General features: G+C 42.0%; 2 protein-coding genes across 10 annotated transcripts in view; one reads left to right on the top strand and one right to left on the bottom strand.

Moving 5' to 3' along the window:
• The window catches only part of rimbp2b (RIMS binding protein 2b), a 64,954-nt gene extending 62,199 nt beyond the window's left edge, over positions 1-2,755 (top strand). For 8 of the 9 annotated variants that reach the window (XM_037481812.2, XM_037481819.2, XM_037481820.2 and 5 more), the window contains one exon: positions 2,252-2,755. In XM_037481812.2, coding sequence (XP_037337709.2) covers positions 2,252-2,449 — 198 coding nt within the window. In that variant the 3' untranslated portion in view covers positions 2,450-2,755. Of the gene's footprint in view, positions 1-766; positions 812-2,251 lie in introns of all 9 variants that reach the window. The other variant, XM_037481813.2, reaches the window with a different exon arrangement.
• A 1,473-nt stretch (positions 2,756-4,228) lies between these two features.
• On the bottom strand, positions 4,229-12,463 carry piwil1 (piwi-like RNA-mediated gene silencing 1). The gene is made up of 21 exons (XM_037481821.2): positions 12,355-12,463; positions 11,634-11,720; positions 10,497-10,602; positions 10,061-10,189; positions 9,746-9,960; positions 9,354-9,475; positions 9,048-9,128; positions 8,642-8,839; positions 8,447-8,555; positions 8,134-8,260; positions 7,803-7,920; positions 7,462-7,576; positions 7,169-7,356; positions 6,601-6,673; positions 6,267-6,467; positions 5,965-6,068; positions 5,743-5,813; positions 5,497-5,650; positions 5,188-5,313; positions 4,950-5,097; positions 4,229-4,714 (listed from the first exon to the last, which is right to left on the bottom strand). Exons 2-21 carry the CDS (start codon positions 11,700-11,702, stop codon positions 4,598-4,600), a joined length of 2,571 nt encoding a protein of 856 aa, XP_037337718.1. The 5' UTR covers positions 11,703-11,720; positions 12,355-12,463; the 3' UTR covers positions 4,229-4,597.
• Between the last annotated feature and the right edge of the window lie 6,338 nt (positions 12,464-18,801).

Genomic DNA, 18,801 nt, shown 5'->3' with positions numbered 1-18,801 from the left:
TGTGTGTTGTCTCATTAAAGTGCGATGGGATTTCTGACTTTGGAGCATTACACTGTAAATAAATAGATGTCTGGGATATATGAAAAAAATAAAAATTTAAGACTAATACTTGACAGAGGTACTTTTATTTTTCATGTGTATTGCTGTAAAAAAGGGAGGGGAAGTTCTGCCTTGTATAATACACGGATTCATAGTATTCATAAAGCATTCGCAATTATAGTTCCCCTGGGACTTTTTACTTATTCTGTAATGTCTTGACAAACGGCAGTTAACACTTTTTGCACATGCATACTTAGCATTCTGACAAATGCTTTATGAATATATTCTGTGTTTGATCTCAAATCATTTCAAATAGAGTAAATAGTTTTGTCGTACTCAAAGATGAACCATGTAGTCTGTAGCTCAGCATGTTCTATAGTCCAGATGCATGAATTCTTGAACATTTTATATTAAAAGTCTGGTGTAGTACACCTTTTTGTATCTGCTCCTGAACGCCTTGTTTTGTATATTGCTTTCTTGTAAAGTAGCACGCAAAAGGTGACTGAGCCTATGTTGCCATCAGAGAATAATTTCAGAAGTAATCATTTATTAAATGTTAATATATGATACTTTGTGTTTAACAAATAATGCAATTGTCAAAATATAAATAGGTGTCATCAGATGTTTATTTCCGTGTGCTCTAATTTGTCACAGTGCAAACTATTGAAATGCCATCACCATATATATATTTTTTTTATTTCTTTTCCTCACCCGCTTGGCAAAACAGAAGAAGAGTGTTCATTTCACACCTTAGAGGCTCTGTTTCCGTCACGTAAGTGAGCAACTGAGGATACCAAGATTACGCCCCCCCCTCGTCTAATGCAGATGACATGGGTAACCCTTAGCTTCCGGTATGCAACATGTATACTTTATATGACCTTCCTTTAGTGCTGCTGTGGCGTGAGGTCGTTTTGGGATTCCTCCTTTTGTTTCACCAATGATGTTGTTAGTTTGTAAACCCGGCCAATGCATTAGACAAGAAGTATGGTATCTTCAGTTGTTTCTCTGAGTGTTGTACATGACAATGTCCGTCTCCCGCAATAAGTCTCCTGCTGTAACTCATGGTAAGCTAAAAGGCCATTGTTGTACAATTACGCTGAGTTGAGTTAAAAAAGAACGGTAATGACATTTAGACTACGTCAGTGCAGTGTGACATGCCACAAAACCAGACCAATTCTATGCAAGAACCCAAAGAAAAGCGTGAAGAATATTCCATTTTTTTTAATCAAAATGGTTAGCCGCTATCAATTACATTGCCAACTAATAGTTATTCATTTAAAGTGAGACTGTGAAACTTCTGCTGAACAGCGGCTATAAATGACAGAATTCCACCAACGTCCTTTAGCGAAACCGTTTTATTGTGACTTTGTGATAAAGTCAAGTAACGTCTTGTTTACAGCGTTATTTAAGTTTGCTGCCATTAACCATCATGAGCTACTGGTCCATAGACCAAGTAATGCTGCAGCATTTTCATAAATGTTACAGTCTCACTTTAAACTATAATAAAACACTAAATGAAGCAGAATGATTTTGTTATGGTACATCTTCTGGTTTTTAAAACTGATGTATGTTTGTATAAAAATAGACCTCCTGTCTTCCCCAAAGTGCAATTTAAAAGAGCCTTTTAGCTCATGATTACAGAAAAGGACAAGTGAATAGTAGTTTTTTTTGTAACCCAGTTGAATCAGTAAATATCTACATCTGTAAATACATATACAGATATAGATACATACACATATTTAAGGGGAAGGAAAGTGAATGTGGTATAAATATGTCCCACTTGTCCCAAACTGCAAATGTATCTTGTTTCTGTGAAAGCAGCTACCCTGACCCTTGTTCTTCATTGCCGGGGAAACGTTGTCACATTACATCCATGAGGAAGTTAGTCGATGTCACGCTTAAAACTCTGTGTTGTAGCAGCTTAACCGTAGCAGCAAAACAAAAAAAACGATGTTTCTACCTGTCAGAGAGAGAGAGAGAGAGGGGGCGGGGGGGGGGGGGGGGGGGGGGGGGGGTGTGGGAGGAAAGGCAGTGAGTATATCTGTGTACCCGAGTGCACAGGACAACATCCAGGGAGGTAGACTTCAGAGCTACGGCGTCCCCTTCTTGAGACAGAAAGGACTTAAGAGGAGGAAGGAGGAGGAGTGACTGAGGTGTGAGAGACCGCTGGCTTTTTAACACCTTCAACTGTCCCCTACGGGTCTCCCATTAGGTTCCATCGGAAAAATCGGGGCCGCCCAGAAGAGCAGGCTCTCCCACAGTGCGTCCACACATCCCTGGCTCCGGCCCCGCCCCCGTGGGGCCCGGCAGTCCCATCAGGGCCCCACCGGACATGTACTCCTCCAAAACGGAAAAGGGACTACTCTCCAAAGGGAAGACGCTCTTGCAAAGACTCGGCGCTGTAAAATAACTTTTGTTTGACATACTCGGGGTGTCATTCAATTCCTTCTAGTGGTTTAAAAAAAAAAAAAGATATACCTATCACAGTGCATAGGTGGCATTTTTCAAACACTTTATTCTTGTACATCTGATGTATGCTAAAAATAATTGTATTTTTGTTAAAAGTATCAACTCCATATTTTTAATAACATTCCATATTTCGATGTGATGTTTGTTGAGTATCTTCCCTCCGAGTCTCTTGACTGATGTTTTACTGTGACCGGCGACAGGAAACCCTTCGTTTCGCCCACGGTGACGTGTAACGGCCCCCCCCCCCCGGGTTGCACATTGCGGGTCTGAGCAGCGTCTCTGTATCCAGGAACCAGAATGTCACTCAGACGCCGAGCGATCACGTGAACCTCCCCGTTTCAAATCCCAAGAAAAAGACGGGACTGGTCGGGCTCCCCGAGGTTGTTGCTGACTGGCTGTGCCCAACATCTCAACATCAAGGATAGAGGCAATCCCGCCCCCCCCCCCCCCCAACAACACACGTGTCAGTTAATACAAGCACATACTGTATCTACTACAGGGTCTCTGCATAAAAATCAGGTTGAATGGAAAGGCCTAGTAGACCCAACCTCCATGTATTTGCCTTATAATCGCACAACGGTTTGTACTCTGCCCAGTAGTGCATGCAGTCCCGTGCCTCAGACTTGGCACTTGATTAAAAAAATAATAATAATCTGTTAGCGGGTGTAAATCCTGACCCGTGGCGTGCAGGGTATCGTGTGACTGGCCACACGTCCTTTTCTTAATATTCTTAATTCTCCAATCATAGGACACCGGTGATGGAAATAGGGCAATATTTTTCACATACCAGTGTTTGTAGTTGTTATTCCAGATTTAGAACCACGACTCCTCAACCAAGACCACAGACACACTAAGTAACAAATAGTTAAGTGTTTGATAGCATTAGCGAATTAAGACTTATTGTTGTACCGCATGTGATGCACAACACAAAGATTGAAGGTTTGACTTTTTCCGTCAGTTGATGGTGACACACGGCTACCTCTACGCAGCCCCTCAACCCTCCCCACCCCAAATCTACTCCACCTGAACAACGTTTATTTGAGCCAATCTGTCATTGAAGTCTTCAGTGTGTCCGAGTTTGGTTGGTGCAGATTACAAGTACTGTATAAGAGTAAATATATCCATCTACACCTTGTTGTAGACTAGTGAATGTATGATACATTTAAAGCAGACGTATTTTCAAAGCTGCCCAGAAGGATTGTGAGGAAGCCCATCTTCATGTGTGTAATGAACCAGCCCACCTTTGTTTCCCCGCACAACTTTGTTTTCCATTCCATCCTCATGTATTTGAAAATCTAGCCTATTTTTTTTTTTATAAACGAGTTGAACTGAAACTGCCAAAAAAAAAGAATGTATGCAAGACATTCTGTACAATTCTCTGCTCAACAGCCATGATAACCTACAGTACACCTTTTCCTATTTACAGACCATGTCACCAGACATTGCTTCCATTTATTTTGAGTGACTGTTGCTCTTTTTGTACTTTGTCCATTTGTAAAATTGTTTAAAATGTTTATACTTGATTTTAAAAACTGCCTTTTTTGTACATTCAACTTTATAATCAAACAGTGCAAGCTTTCCCCATGGTGTCTTGAAATACCATTTGTTTAAAAGTCTGCAATTGTGTGCTAGCTTTATGATAAGAATTATCAGCCTATATTGATGGATACAAATTATGTGAGTGTGCATGTGCAATCTTTTCTAAAAAAAAGAAACTAAATAAATTTGATATTTTTTAATGTTTGCATTTGTGATTTAAGGTCAAATGACAACACAGATGCTTAAATGACTGCAACATAAATAATACCCAGATGTTGACCCAGTTAGTAACTAAATGTGACACTTGAGCCTGCTTTTACGCCCCACATTAACAAGAACCTACAACTTGCCAGGGGCCTTGCAATTGTTAACAAAAAAACACACCAACCTCCCAAATTGCATAACTCCATACACAAGGCTATAACATTTTGTTTAAAAAAAATAAAAAATAAACAACAACTCAGCTTTGGCTAGTGCAACACAACATAAGGTTTTAACATGGCAACAAGGGCATGCTGAACAGGCCCCCCCCCCCAAAAAAGCTCCATCCTTATAGGTAAAAGAGGAGGTCATCCAGCTTCACATGGGGCTCTCTGTGGATGCTTTGACCCACAAGAAAAGCCAGCTTGTGGGCATACTGGCAGGGAGCGGGCACTCTGACGATCCCCTAAAGCAGAGAAAAAAATAACCAAAGCTTTGTGAATAAAACATTAAAATAAACTTTTGTACATGCTTTATTGGGCTAAATGGTGTGACAAGTTATTCTTAAACCTCCGAAATTCAATAACAGCGTGATCCTAATTACAGAAAATGCTTACACCTGAACTGAGTTTAAATGCAATTAAAGTGAACATTGTAGAATCTGAGTGCAGCCTTCCAGACCAATTTGCAAGACCGCCTACCTGCCAGTTGTAGTACATGTGGCACAGCTTGTAGGTCAGCCGCTGCATGTGATCAGGCTTCAGCCCACTAGTGTCGTACACAACGTTGTAGTGGGTTGGGGAGACACTTCCACAGCGCACAGCCTGGCTCACTATGTAGAAGTCGTACCTGGCAAATCATTTTAAAAAAAAAAGGAGGTTATGACAGAAAGCCACTAATAAAACAGTCTAACAGCTAGATAAAAGAAAACACACATACCACTCTGGACGGGTGACCTCTGAGTCCACAACGGTGCCCGGGGGAGGGTTGGACACCTTCCCAGACATTTGGGCAAAAAACCTACTGTTAATGCGCTTCTTCACCACAACCACACTCAGCTTGGGCCTGTGACAATTAGATTGGGAAGCGTGGGGAAAAAGAACAAAAGAGAAAAAAAAAGGCAATTCAGTGTGTGAACTCTACGCAGTTAACCAATGTGAAAAAAAGTCCACATTTAAACCAAAGTTGAGGCATAACTTGCAATTCAGCACCTGCCGTCCTTAATGTCATTATTATTTGAAACCTCACATGTAGTCGTGCCCCATGGACTTGATGGATTCGATGATCTGTGCAACCTCGTAGTTGACCACGCTGTGCAGCTGGCCGTCTCCCACACCATCTCTGTACACTATGATGCGTGAAGGCAGGGAGTTGTTGAACTTCAGGTAGTCCTTCAGTGCAGCTGGAAAAAGACAATATATTTTAGACAATTATGCTGACGTTCTCAATTTTGTGTGTATATTAAGTAAATTAATTGAGGGGAAAGTATCTTGCCACATAAAGCCATCTTCAGTCCATCCATTATTTCCTGGCCTCTGTGCTGCAACACACACTTTGAGAACCACCTGGAAGAAGACGTCAAAAATGTCACACAACCTAATCCTTGTACAATGGCACTAGATCCAAGACTGTGAGGTAACCAACCCAACACAAGTTTAAATGCAGGCAAAACAGACCCAGGCTGTAGACCAAGGTGCAGTAAGGAAAGAAACTAACCTGGTCATGCCCTGATTGAGGCTGGCAACCAGAGCTCCAATAGACCTCTTCCCAGCAATGGTGTCATGGTAGCAGTCAATGCCCACAATCATCAGCTGTTTGAGCTGCACAAAAGATAAGACGGGTTATCAGTGCAGATTAGTAACGTCTGAGCCCTGACGTTATAAAATAACAAGCAATAACTCTTCCATTCTCTAACTGGTCATGAACAAAAACCATCATGTTGAGAACTACTGCTCTTGTTATCCCAAAAACAGCAAACTTCTTCAACATACAAATTAATTAGTGTACACATTACTTACAGGGATTTCCACACTCCAGAGCTCTCCTCCCATCTTGCAGGCCATCTGAAGAGCAATCTTGGTTGCCACAGTCATGAGTGCGGACGGTTTGCTGAGGGTACGGGAAACCACACACTGGCTGGGAGTGGGGCAGTCCACACAAAGGAACTTCTTGACACTGTCATACTTGTCCTTCCTGTTGCTGGGGAGGACCACCACCACCTGACACAGAAACAAATGGGAGGGAGGGAGGGAGGGAGGAGGGGGGGTTTACACCACTCATAGTATGGTTAACAAGAAACGTCAAAGCACAGACAAAATAATATGTTAATGGGTTATACGTTTAGTCACTAACCATCTGTGTTTGGGGTCCAACATTGTTCTGCAGGGCTCTGAGTAGAGATTCTTGATGATCCTCGTACTCAATCCTAAATAAAAATAAAATAGGCAACAATAAATTAATGGTTAATACTAACATTTAAGCTTTTTTATTTTGCAAGTACCAGGGTAAAACGTAGGTTTTACACTCACTTTCTAGATTTCAGATACCAAGCAATAAATCCTTCCTCATACAAATGGTTATAATGCATGTTAAAAAAAAACCAATGAACTGAATCATAAAACAATTTCAACCCTATTACGAACCGGCAAAAGGAATCCAGACGCTGCCATTATACGGTTTATGTCTACCACATATCAAAAACAGGCACTCATCATGAACCAACATTGTAATGCCATACACCGCTGGAAAGCCAGTTTAAACATGCTCCAAACACAATGATTATAACTTATAAAACCTGAAAGAAAACGCCTGAAACTTTTTATAAGTACTCATTTCTATCAAGGGGAATCTGAGATTATTTTTTTGTTCTGTGTGACCCACACTCTAATTTATCTCTCATTGTTCTTATGCCGGAACTCACATGACGGGTCTCTGCATCCGGATGTTGAGTGGACCGGAGACCTTGCCGAGGGTCTGCAGGAGGGACTGGGCTTCAGTGCTGGTGCGACGGGTGGTCAACAACAGCCAGTTCTCCAGCGGAGGAGAGCTGATCAGAGGCAAGCCACGCATCTCTCTGGACCAGTCAGCATCGGTGGGCCTGTAGTCGTACTGGATGACAAAAACTGGGATGTAAACTCTCACTCAAGATCATTTATACACACATGATTACTTTTAACCAAGTCAGAAGATTTTATGTAACTAAGCATATTATACCGATCTTGATCCCTGGAAAAGCCTCTCTGGTGGAAGGACTCTGCCTTTCAGATTTATGAGTTGCTTATCAAAGGAGAGTCCCCATTTATCCATCTCTGCTTGTGCGTCAGGATTCCTATGAAATAATGTTTAGTTTTAGTGTTAAGTTTACATTACAATTTCATGCACACAAGTAGACAAATTACACACACGCTGCTAGGATGAAGAACACTTCAACGGGAAGCAGGTATTATACATATTAAAATTATAATATCTAAGCAGGCAGGTAATGTCCAGAGCAAAATGAAACTAGAACACTTGGGGAAATATTCAACGACAAAACCCCCCAGATGATCACCTACCCCTGAATAGTACTGACAAATCTGTTGAGGCGCCCCTCCCTCGCCATTGGATCCAATCTAGTGTGGGCGCTCAAGTCCCGCATGATGTTGAAGTCCGTTCGCATCTTGTCAGTCAAGCCTGTCAAACACATTCTCACTTCAAGTTTTGATCAACATCACTGATGAGATAAGAGTTTTACCACAGATGGAATCCAAACAGGGGAACTACCATCATCAATACCCACAAATGGACATTGTGCTGTGGAGAGCTAGCCCTTCATAAATATACATTAGATACCACCGCTATAGGTGAATTTGGAGTTTGACACAGACTGGGGAGGAAGATTGTGACCTGTTAGGTAGCACAGCTCTGGGATCAGCATGGCGGGGCCAGGAGGCGCAACTCCAGCGGGACCCAACTTCTTCACATGGCTGACCAGCAGCACCTGGTTGCCATCGACGATGTCCAGGTTATATTGCTTAAAAAAAGAAAGCATGAAAACGCGAGTGCAGAATAGAAGGTGGTCATGAATAAGGTTAATACTCAACAGTTGTCCACTGTGATTACATGCAGTTCATTCAGTCCTTCGTACTGAGAATGTACCGATAAATTTAATTATTGTACCAGTTACAAAAGAAATTTGTCTAGAGGGCATGACAGCTACCGTCTTGTAGTAGTTCTTGAAAGAAATGTCCTTGTCTCCCCTCGTGAATGTGTTGTTTGGAGTGTGATCCCACGCAATATCATCAATCTTGTAGGTCTTATTGTTGTACCTACAAAAGGACAAAATAAGATTAACATCCCCCTCCATGCACATTTGTGAAAAAACCAAAGCATTTGTGAGGGACATGGATCCTACTTGGTGAGGACTATGAGTCCAATGAGCTCCTTAGCACAGATCTCAGGGAAGCGTTCACCTCCACACTTCTGCCTCAGGTTGGCCATAAAGTCGAGGACTGTCTCACTACGCAGCACCTTGTGGCTCACGTCAGTGCACAGCATGATGGAGGTCTCGTACCTCAAAATGGTGGTGGTGAAGCCCGGCCAGATGGTCAGGCTAGGAGAGACAGATTAACTTTGTTCATCCCAAATCTGACACGAATGAATGACTTATGTTCATTAAACTGCCCTCAGCAAATACATTATTTTTAAGAACACAGACTCACACTCCTTGTGCATGTGTCTTTTGCTATTAATTTGTTTAATATTTGAGGTAAAAGGTATTTTAAACACTCATGGAGGATAACGTCAAACAAATGGAAGACCTGTGTTTTGGGATGTCGAGTGGATCCTTGGGGTTGTAGTAGTTGCGTCCAATCTGCTGCATGTCGAGAATCCCCAAGATCCTGAAGAGAGAAAAAAAAAAACAGCATTTATCAAAGATTTGAAAGTTTACAAAGAATTAAAACTGGTGAATGTTATTGAGCTCTAAGCTTTTGTAATCAGATGCACCATCTCTTACACTATTTACATTAAGCAAAACCAGTTTAGAGGATATTTCATTTAAAAAAAAATGCATTGGCATATACTTTAAATAGGTGCTTAAGACCCCAAAACAAGGAAGAGATTACCTTCTGAACAGAATGTTGTAAAACTGAATGCACACTGGGGATGTGGGCGGGAGTTCATTCGTCATGGTGACAGTTATCTGAACTTTCTCTCCATTCCTTGTTTCGCTGTGGAGCACTGTCTCCTAAACACAAGGTTACACAAGTACAAGAAAGAAACTTTAAAATCAATAGATCACACATTCTATCCAAATGAACAGTCAAATTAAATCACAAGTAACCCCTTATTTAGTCCATTTAGTAAGTCTACAGAAAAAAGAAAAGCATCTATGAAAATTATTCAACCAACTGTGAAAGATTATCTCTCACTTTGACCAATGTTGAAACTACATCACTTGCGATTAGCAAAGTTTTTGATCTTTTAAGTTTTACATGTGCCGAGGATTAAAAAAAACCTTTTGGGCCAATCTCTTTGGTAAAAAAAGCAAAGCTCCATCAAAGCTCCGTGCGGGGCCAAGAACATCCTCGTGGTGGTAGAGGAGGGCGGATCTCAGACGACGAGCCTCCATCGGTGGATTGAAGTCCACGTGGTACTGATACAGCACCCACTCAGGACGGGACAAGATGCGAAAGAAGTTGGCTGTCAACCGAATCGGAGAACCGGATGTTCCTGAGGAAGCAAAAACACTATTTTAAAAAGTAATATATAATCCCTTCCAAAATTATATTTTTGCTGATTGCGTTTGTGAGCGTTATATCAAATCACGGACCCAACTTTGAATCCTTGACATGCTCCATAGCACGCCTTGTGTTGATCCCTACATCGTTGAAATCACGTCGCCGTCCGCCTCTTTCGCCAAGCTTCACCTGCTGAAATCCAGCTGAAATCTGTAGAACAGCTGATAAACAGAGTCAATCACAAATTGAGAGTAGATTCGGACACAAAACATTAACTTAGAATTAAGATTTTTTTTTGTCTAAGAATAGCCTGCATACTCCCTGCATTACATGCCAGGGTTCACTTTTCTCTTGGTATCAGGAGGTGTACCCAAGGGGTCAGGGTATTCAATGGATAGCAGTTGTGCATACTGACAATTTCTCAAAACATGTTCAGTATTTCCCCTTATAGTTCAATCCACATTTGTAATTGCCTTTACAGCCAGATCTCTTAAGATAAAAACAAATATATCATGACTTTAACTGTACCGTCTGCAGAAAAGGGTACTGGAGCACTTTTCTGTCTCCCTCTACCAACAAGCTCTCCCTCTGCAGGTGGGGGAGCGGGTGGTTCGGGCTCTCCTCGAGCATGGCTCTTCGAAGTGAGAAAGAAAATAGGTTTTATCACGTGTACTATCATGGACACAATTTGTGTACTATCATGGACACAATTTGAGTACTAATGATTGACGGTTTAATGACCTGTTATGTCGGCTCGGTGCTGGTTAACCACCAGTACGTGATGTCAGAGCGAATCAAACACAAACCTAACCATCATGTATTGATATTCATGATCATTATTGTTAAGATGTCTGCCTTGTTGTCGCTCTGCAACCCCTTTTGGCATAATAACAAACTACCCTAAGATCCTAAATCCTTTTTCAGTCATGACTTTTAATAAATGGCTACACCAACCGGGTGCTAACTGTTATGCCGCATTCACACCAAACGTTCTGGAGTACATTTGTAGTCCATTTGTGTGTTTGCGCCCGATGCAAAGGAGAGGGAACGTGGTTTATCACCCTGAAACAGTTCAACTTTCCGCCGTTGTTTTTCCTCCGCATCAACCCTGGAAACATAGCGACTCTGTACTTGTTGTGGAAGTCCTAGTAACGTCGGGCGTTCAGTCGTGTTTTTGAACCAAATAGCATCCGTAGACGCAGACATCTCATTTCCTTGACTTCTAGAGAAACTGTATAAATATTACTTAATATTAAGTATCAGTGTCGTTAATACAATTACCCTACACTGTATTGTACTATATTCAGTGTAGTGATGGGATGTTGTAAAAGGCACATTCGTTGCATGCAGGTTGATAAGTTCGAGGTCTTTCCCAGACCGATCGCAATATAGCAGGTAAATGGAAACATAACGTTAGTTATACGAGGATGTATCGTACAGTTCGCGATACCGGTGTAGCATCTCGGCGCTGATAGGCTATCGCGCCGGCGGTAATATTTAAAACTTTGCTGCGATTTGGCAACTTCGGCGGGAAGTCAACGAAGATTCGCATTCCTCCAGCGTCATCGCGCCTGTGCATGTATTTTTGTATATTCGGTGTGATTACCATACCATGACTGCGTATAAGTGACGTAAAGATGACAGATCACATGACACGGGTCTTACCGCTCCCGGGACCGCAGTCTCTTGACCGCGTGCTCGGCCTCTTGATCGAGCTCGCGCCCGTCCAGTCATTTTGGTTAAGTCTCAAAACTGCAATGATTAAAAAGCAACATTACTCACAAATATAGGGAGCATTTAAGTAAATGCCATAGAAATATTGTAATGTTAACTAACCTAACGATCATACCTGGTAAACTATGAAAGAAAAAAACCCACCTCAATTGCCAACATCAATGAATAAATAAATTCATTATTAAGAGATAATGTGACTTAAACAAATGTTTGCCCTCAAAATAAATGTATCAACGTTATATTATATAAACGATAGAAGATTTTAAGTTGCACGTGTCATCCCGCAATCAAAAGTACCGAGCAGCATTGAGCTCAACCAGCTAGCGTTAGCTTAATTTATGGCTAGCCGCCACGTGCTAACACGGTTTTTCGCTATATTCAATCATTTTTAATCCACCATAGCGATGCAATTAAGTACATTTTCAAGTTGATAAGCTCCACATTAAATCTACAGCACTCCTATGTTAGAAAAACTAACTGGGATGCAAATATTTGTGACAAGCTAGCAACCAACAACTTATTAGTTTACAGGCATGATGGCTATTAAGTTGAGTTAGTCCATATTCTTGTATGTAAACTTTAATTCCTAAGGTCATCTATCAGCGCGTCATTTTTTCTAAGTCACTTAAAACGAATATTCATCTTCACTCACCATTCGACGAAAGAAAGTATTACCACAGGTGCAACGATGACAAGCAATTTGACCAAGGCCTCTTCACATCATATATTAATACGCTTGTAAAGATAAAAAAAAAATTTATCACACACCTCGTTAGTTTAAATATCATATTATTATCATTAATAATATAATTTAATCATAAATGATCAAATAAAGAAGTAATTCGAAAGGTTACTGAAATAAGTTATCAGAAACATTTAAGAACTACTTTTTTGATGCGCAGTGGTCCGTTTAAATCGGTGCGGTTGGGTTGTGTGCATTTTCGTTACCAGTCAGCGTAAAGTCAGAGCTCAATAGTGACCACTAGGGGTCAGCACAGCCCCTCGAACAGTCACATCACCAACACATCTCTGATTAAACTCAACGATCTAACACTAAACAAATTAGTCATGGTGGGCGTAAGACCCACATGTATTTTACGTAAGAGTATAAATGAAAAGTATGAACTCTACTTTCTCTACGGACCTTGGGCCTACGATTGAATACAGATATTATGATGATGACCTATTAAGACATGGGTTTCTCCAATAAGAAGACATTGCATATAGTATAGTTGCCACTCCAATAAAGTTTAACTTGTGACCATGATGAAGTGTTAAAAATCCTTCATCAATGTAAAAAGTCCTCCTTAATAGGCTCTTGAATAAAGCTATTATTTCTTCCAAAAGTTTTCCACTCTTCTCTGTATTCCCCCCTGTAAAGCTCATCTTGAGCGATTATTTTTTAGCAAGGTGTACTCAATTCTTTCATGTTTGAATGTACGTGTGATCACCAATACAGACCTGATGGGAAGATCTGCTCAAAGAAAACTGAGGGAAGACTGTCAGCAGGGACTCGTGTGTCGTGATGCCTGATTGTTGGGTGAAAAGGAAAAGTAAATAACACTGAAACCAGATGAGAAACATAGATCCAAAATGTATAATGTATACAATGGATGTATAAGCATCTGACCAGATGCAATTCAACATTACACACAAACATTATTCATTGTACGGTGAACAACAGGAAGCTAACAAAAATTGAAATAGAAAAAGAGTTTGCAAGAAAGAAAAAAACAAACAATGTGGACAGGGGGGGGGGGGCTTGCAAGCCAAGCAGTGCGAGTCTGACAAAGGTGCCTCCTGCCAGGGACGTTGATGAATTCGCTTCAGGCTTCCTTCAAGTTTGCTTTGCAGCCTCCAGCGGTGTGGATTCCACGCTTACGCTAATCATGCTTCTGTGAAATACTACAGCCCAAAGATGATGAAAGGAAACATGCAACATAGTTTGTGCCAACTGTGTTACGTTAACAAAATACACACCCTTCATAATCGCATTATTATCATTCCAACCAACAACGTGACCATCAGCGTCGCTATCCATGTCACAAACATGTTTCTGTGTTGATATGTTATTTGCAGGTCTATGATATTCATAGCATTCACCCTCACATCCTGTGATCCCGAACGTTAAAAGCAACAGGGAAAGGCTTGCGTTGTAGACAAATCACAGTGGTCTCATAAAGCTTGAGCTCCTGATTGCAAAACCGGAACAAGAGGGGATTCTGAATAATAAGGATCTACCAGTTCTCTGATATCAGTAAGCGGGTTAGGAAAATTAGATTATTCGCTCGCATGCCGTGGAACCTAATCTGCTCTGCATCAATGTGCTCCCCCTTAAAATACACGGGCCCTGCATCACACACTCAAACACATTTTCACCATGGGTTTCTTAGACCGTGCAGTATGAAACAAGCATCCGCGATGTAAAAAAAAAAAACCTGTTCTATTTTTAATGGAGACGGGTAGATATCTTAAGCCGTTGGTATTGTGAAAATGACTAACGGTTGACTACCATTAGCGGCCCTCCATCAGAAACAAAAAGATCATTTCCAAGCAGTTTCTGAAGAAAAATGGCCTAATGGATGGTTTCCTTACATCAAAGTTTATCTTGCAATGGAGGGAAATTTTTTCCCATTAATAATTAATCAGCAAAACATTGTACTATACATTCTAAAGAGACCAATGCATTATGTCTGATGTTACAATAAATAGGTGTACAACCTACACACCATCTGTCGGTTGAATGTTGGGCAACTTGCAGAATAAATTTGATGCAGCCCTGATAGATGTCAACGGACTTTGACAACTGAGTAAACTTCCTCCACTGAGGAAGATTCAGTTAATGTATTATATAGATATCATTTCTCATCCCATCACTACCTAACATTTGCAAATCAGACTAAATCATTCTTAAGAAAGCACACACACTTTGCTAAATATAAAGCCGCAGCGTTAACTCTGTTCACACATTATCATGGCTTTCAAAATAGAGATCACCTTTTTTTCCAAACACGATTGAAGTCCTTATCTACACTTCCTGCAAGCCAGAGCGCCAAGGACACATCCCATTCAGATTGCATTTATTTGGAAAATATAGTTTCCTGTATACTTGATAACAAAAACCTTTGGCTGGCGGCCTTGACTTGTTTGCCAAATATACAGTACGTGTCTATAGATACAGGAAATATGTGTAGAAAAATGTTATGATTTTACAGTCATGAGTTTCTCCTCTAAATACAGTAAACGGTACATAGAAAACTTTACAAGAGCATAAATGAAGATGGCATTTATCTGTTTGCTGAAAGAGGAAGCCACGGCAACATCTGACTGTTGCATGAAAGGATTTTTCAAAATGTTGTGTTTGTAGATATGCGTGGGGTGTTCAAACACTACGTGGCCCCACCTTTTCCTTGGAGAAGCAGGGGGTAAAGACAGCTGGAGCAGGAGGAGGAGGAGGAGGAGGAGGAGGCCTGTGCTGACCACAGCAGAGTCCTGCAGAGGCAAGGCCCCCCCCCTCACGAGCCGGCCACAGTGAGGATGCCATGTGATCTCGGAAAAGTCAACAAGGGTTGGTCCACAGCTGGGCTGCAGGAGAACAGAGAGCGGCCACGTAGCAACGGCCTCCTGCCGGGAGCGGCAGAGGAGACGGAGGACCTCCAGCCTGCCTGCGATCTACCGTCAGGTTCTCGAGTGGACCGAGGGGAGGAATCCGCCCCAGTGCAGTTTTCATCACTCCAGTCCTATTTTTAGCGCTTCATTTAATTTACACGCGTTTGTATTCTAACCGTTGTACTCGTTTTAGATTCTTAGACAATCAATATCACACAGTCTCTGCCTGAGCAAACTTACAATCCGTCTCCAGCGCAGCGGGAGCCCTGCAGATTTCATTTCCACAAAAGATTAAGTTGCCTTCTGCATCACCGACACTTTCTTGGTCTTTTTAAGTTGAAATCTCCGCAGTTTACGCCTCTCTTTGTCTGAAATGTGGGTTTGAACAAAGGTGCAGTGAAGCATCAGCAGCTAAGAATCTAATAAGCACAATGTGGGAATAAAGCAGAGGGGAGTGAGCATCAAAGGCAGCCCGGCACAGCAGGACTGGCATCAGTCTGAACTCCCAACCTAGGACACTCAGCATGCTCTTTAGCAACCATCCCCTTTGGACCAGTCCTGGGCAGTAATTAAAACCATCATTCCCACTGCCTCGGTATCTCATTAGCCACAGCACCCCAGGCTTTCATCCTGGCTTGTCCAAAAATATCACAACTCCACACCAGCAAGGATGAGCCCTCCACACCCGAAGCACACGTCCGGGACGTCTCCGAGTTGAATGGGGCATTATCAAACTATCGTCCAACTCCAAGGAACAGTGGGAGATCGCACAGGCCTCACTCTTCATGTCCACTGTATCAACCCAGGCGATTGAGGAGGGAACTGTCACCCTACGGTTGGTTGATTAAATCTACCAGTGCATAAAAACACCTAATAAATACATAAATATGAAAGAGTAACCATGGGAAAAACGGTGACACATTTGCTCTGCAGGGAACGAGGCGGGGAGAAAAGGAAGCTTTGTAAAAACGAAGAAAAAAAAGAAAAAAAAATTCAGCAGCAAACATCAACCACAATTTGTGACTAACAACCATTAAAAATGAAGGAAAAAGGGATATATTTGAAGCTCCTACGCTTCCACTATCAAAGGGAGGATTTGAGGAAGGCGAGGACCGGTTGCAGTGGTCAGATTTAGTACTTTGGCTGTAGATAAAAAGAAAGTCTCCCATGTTTAATTCAGTATGAGCCATGACTAACTCGTGTAATGTACTAGGCCTCTGAAGTCGGTCGAAAGCTTCTTTGCTTGCTTTGTGTACTGCAGACGGAAATAAACGTGTCGCTGAATTCTGACGGGAATGCAGGTCAGGGAAATGCGTTGTGATAGGTTTATTTTATACCCGGTTGGATCAGTTCTTTAGTCTAGCAGTAATGCACACACTACAATCCTTAATCCACTGCATAATATTAACCTACTTGAAATTACTGCAATGGCCAGTTCTGAAGTACATATACAGTACCAGTCAGAGGTTTGGACCCATTCAATGAGAAAGTGTGTCCAAACCTTTGACTTGGCGATGTATGCTCAGTGCTATCATGCTTCTTGCACAGTGGGAGGATCTACAGGTTTTAATGAAGACATTCCAACATGTTGCATATTTCTAAAATTACTTAATCTTCCTCCGTCGAGGAGTGGCACAATAGTTGCAGCGGTCGAAATGCCCCACCCTAACATAAAGCACGAGAAGAGAGTTCGGTTACACCGCCCTCACACACACGGCCCAGCCGCCCCTCCCCCTGCTGCACAAGTGTGCATGCGTACGCATGGTACGTATGCATTTGAAATGGAGTCTGCCCATTCTTTGGCAATGAGAGGCCTCTGATCTTTCAATGGCACAAAGACTCGTGCAGGATGGGGATGAGCCCTCAGCTTATGTCAACATCCAGCCTGCATCCGCGGCTCTTTTAACAACAGCGGCACATTGTTTGTGTGAGTGTTTGCTCAAAAAAGGCCCCAATGCCACAAAAAGAAAAACCCACCTTTACAGACCGGGTCCCCGTTTCCTCCTCGGTGCCATTATGAGTCAGAGGAAATTAAAAGCCAACCACAAGCTGGTTCCCAGCTAACTGACTCTCTACTGCGCCGTTCCTTTGAGCAGCCTTTGATGTTAGCAGGGGGGCTTTCGCACTCACAGTGATGGTAACGAACGATACTTAAAGCGATTCTTTTTTATCCGCCGAGCTTAATGAAAGATTAATGGGTTTGATATTTTCCCTTGTTTATATTTTATTCAAAAAGTATGCCATGGTCCCCGGAACCCGTTAAAAGCCCCTTGGTAATGATTTTGTCTCTGGCTCCAAACGCAAGGAGGAGTGCTGATTGTCTTCTTTATTGTCAACATTATCTCCACATAAAAAGCATCGACCTTGAGTGCCATTACATCTTTGTCTGATGTGGATGAAGCAAACTGCAGCTGCGGCAGAGATATCACTTCCATATGGCCTAATTCGGTTGGCTGCAGACTCCACATTCCCCTCTGTTTCACGGCTCACAGGATGAAATGATTCATGCGCAGTGGGTTTTGTTGTGACAGCGTACGGATGTTGCTTGTCGAACAGAAAGGTAACGGATGATTTGATCATCGAAGCTGACTGACAATCAGAAAAGCTCGCTTGTCTTATTCCAGGAGTCTCAGCAGAGCTGATTCCGTGACTTTGATATTGTCTGACTGTGTTTTGCTGGTAACTATTCCGAAAGATCTAATATTAGATATGTCCACAGTATCACAAGCCATAACATTTCATGATGTAAGATCAGGTTTAAATAAGCCAGGATCAGAAGTTGTATGTGACATACAATATGCTTAGATTTTGCAATCACATTAAAATATTTCCTTTTACAAAGAACTTTATTTGGAAAGCTTGGGGATTGTTTCTGAAACTTTGCTTCTCTTTGCTTTGATTGTGTTCAGAAGAGGTCTTTGCAATTGCGAGTGCACCAGTGCTCCTTTCATGAATTTTACATTCACATTCTTAATTGAATATATTTTCTGGTTGAGTCAACAAAATGTTAACACAGAAGACTTGTTTCTTTTCTGCTGCCTAATCAACTGTAACAGGATTGCACAGAGGACACCGACATGAATGGCAGCGCGGCAGTCAGAGGCGGACGTGCAAGGAAGAATTTTTTATAAAACTAAAACAGATAATCAGGCTCATTTCCACAGCGTGTTGGCCAAACCAATTTCAACTTTGAGAACCGTACCGGGCCGCTATCCGACTTACCGGGACTTACTTCTTCTCTCTCCCCCCCACTCACTGCTCCCCTCCCAACACGCCTCTCCCCTGTCGGCTTCCCTGCTCGTCCCTTTGTACCCGCTCCTTGACGAGGAGGTGAGGCCCAGGTGTGTCTCCTGGCGCACCTGGTGTCACTTCCCCTGATGGCGCGTGGGTGGGAGCCTTCTGGCTGGAACAAATACTGCCTCCACCATTCTGCCCTTCAGACGCTTTACATACCATGAGTTTCTTTTAAGCATGGCACAACATTGCATAA

This window comes from Pungitius pungitius, chromosome 5 (genome assembly GCF_949316345.1).
Source record: "Pungitius pungitius chromosome 5, fPunPun2.1, whole genome shotgun sequence".
Lineage (NCBI taxonomy): Eukaryota > Metazoa > Chordata > Actinopteri > Perciformes > Gasterosteidae > Pungitius > Pungitius pungitius.
This window is presented reverse-complemented; position numbering and strand designations above follow the sequence as displayed.

Coding starts and splice junctions, on each gene's coding strand:
- piwil1 (XM_037481821.2), bottom strand. CDS start 11,702: ATGACTGGACGGGCGCGAGCTCGATCAAGAGGCCGAGCACGCGGTCAA. Junction 9,476..9,745: donor CAAAGAGATTGGCCCAAAAG/GTTTTTTTTAAT, acceptor CCTTGTGTTTAG/GAGACAGTGCTCCACAGCGA. Junction 7,357..7,461: donor TTTTCCAGGGATCAAGATCG/GTATAATATGCT, acceptor TTTGTCATCCAG/TACGACTACAGGCCCACCGA.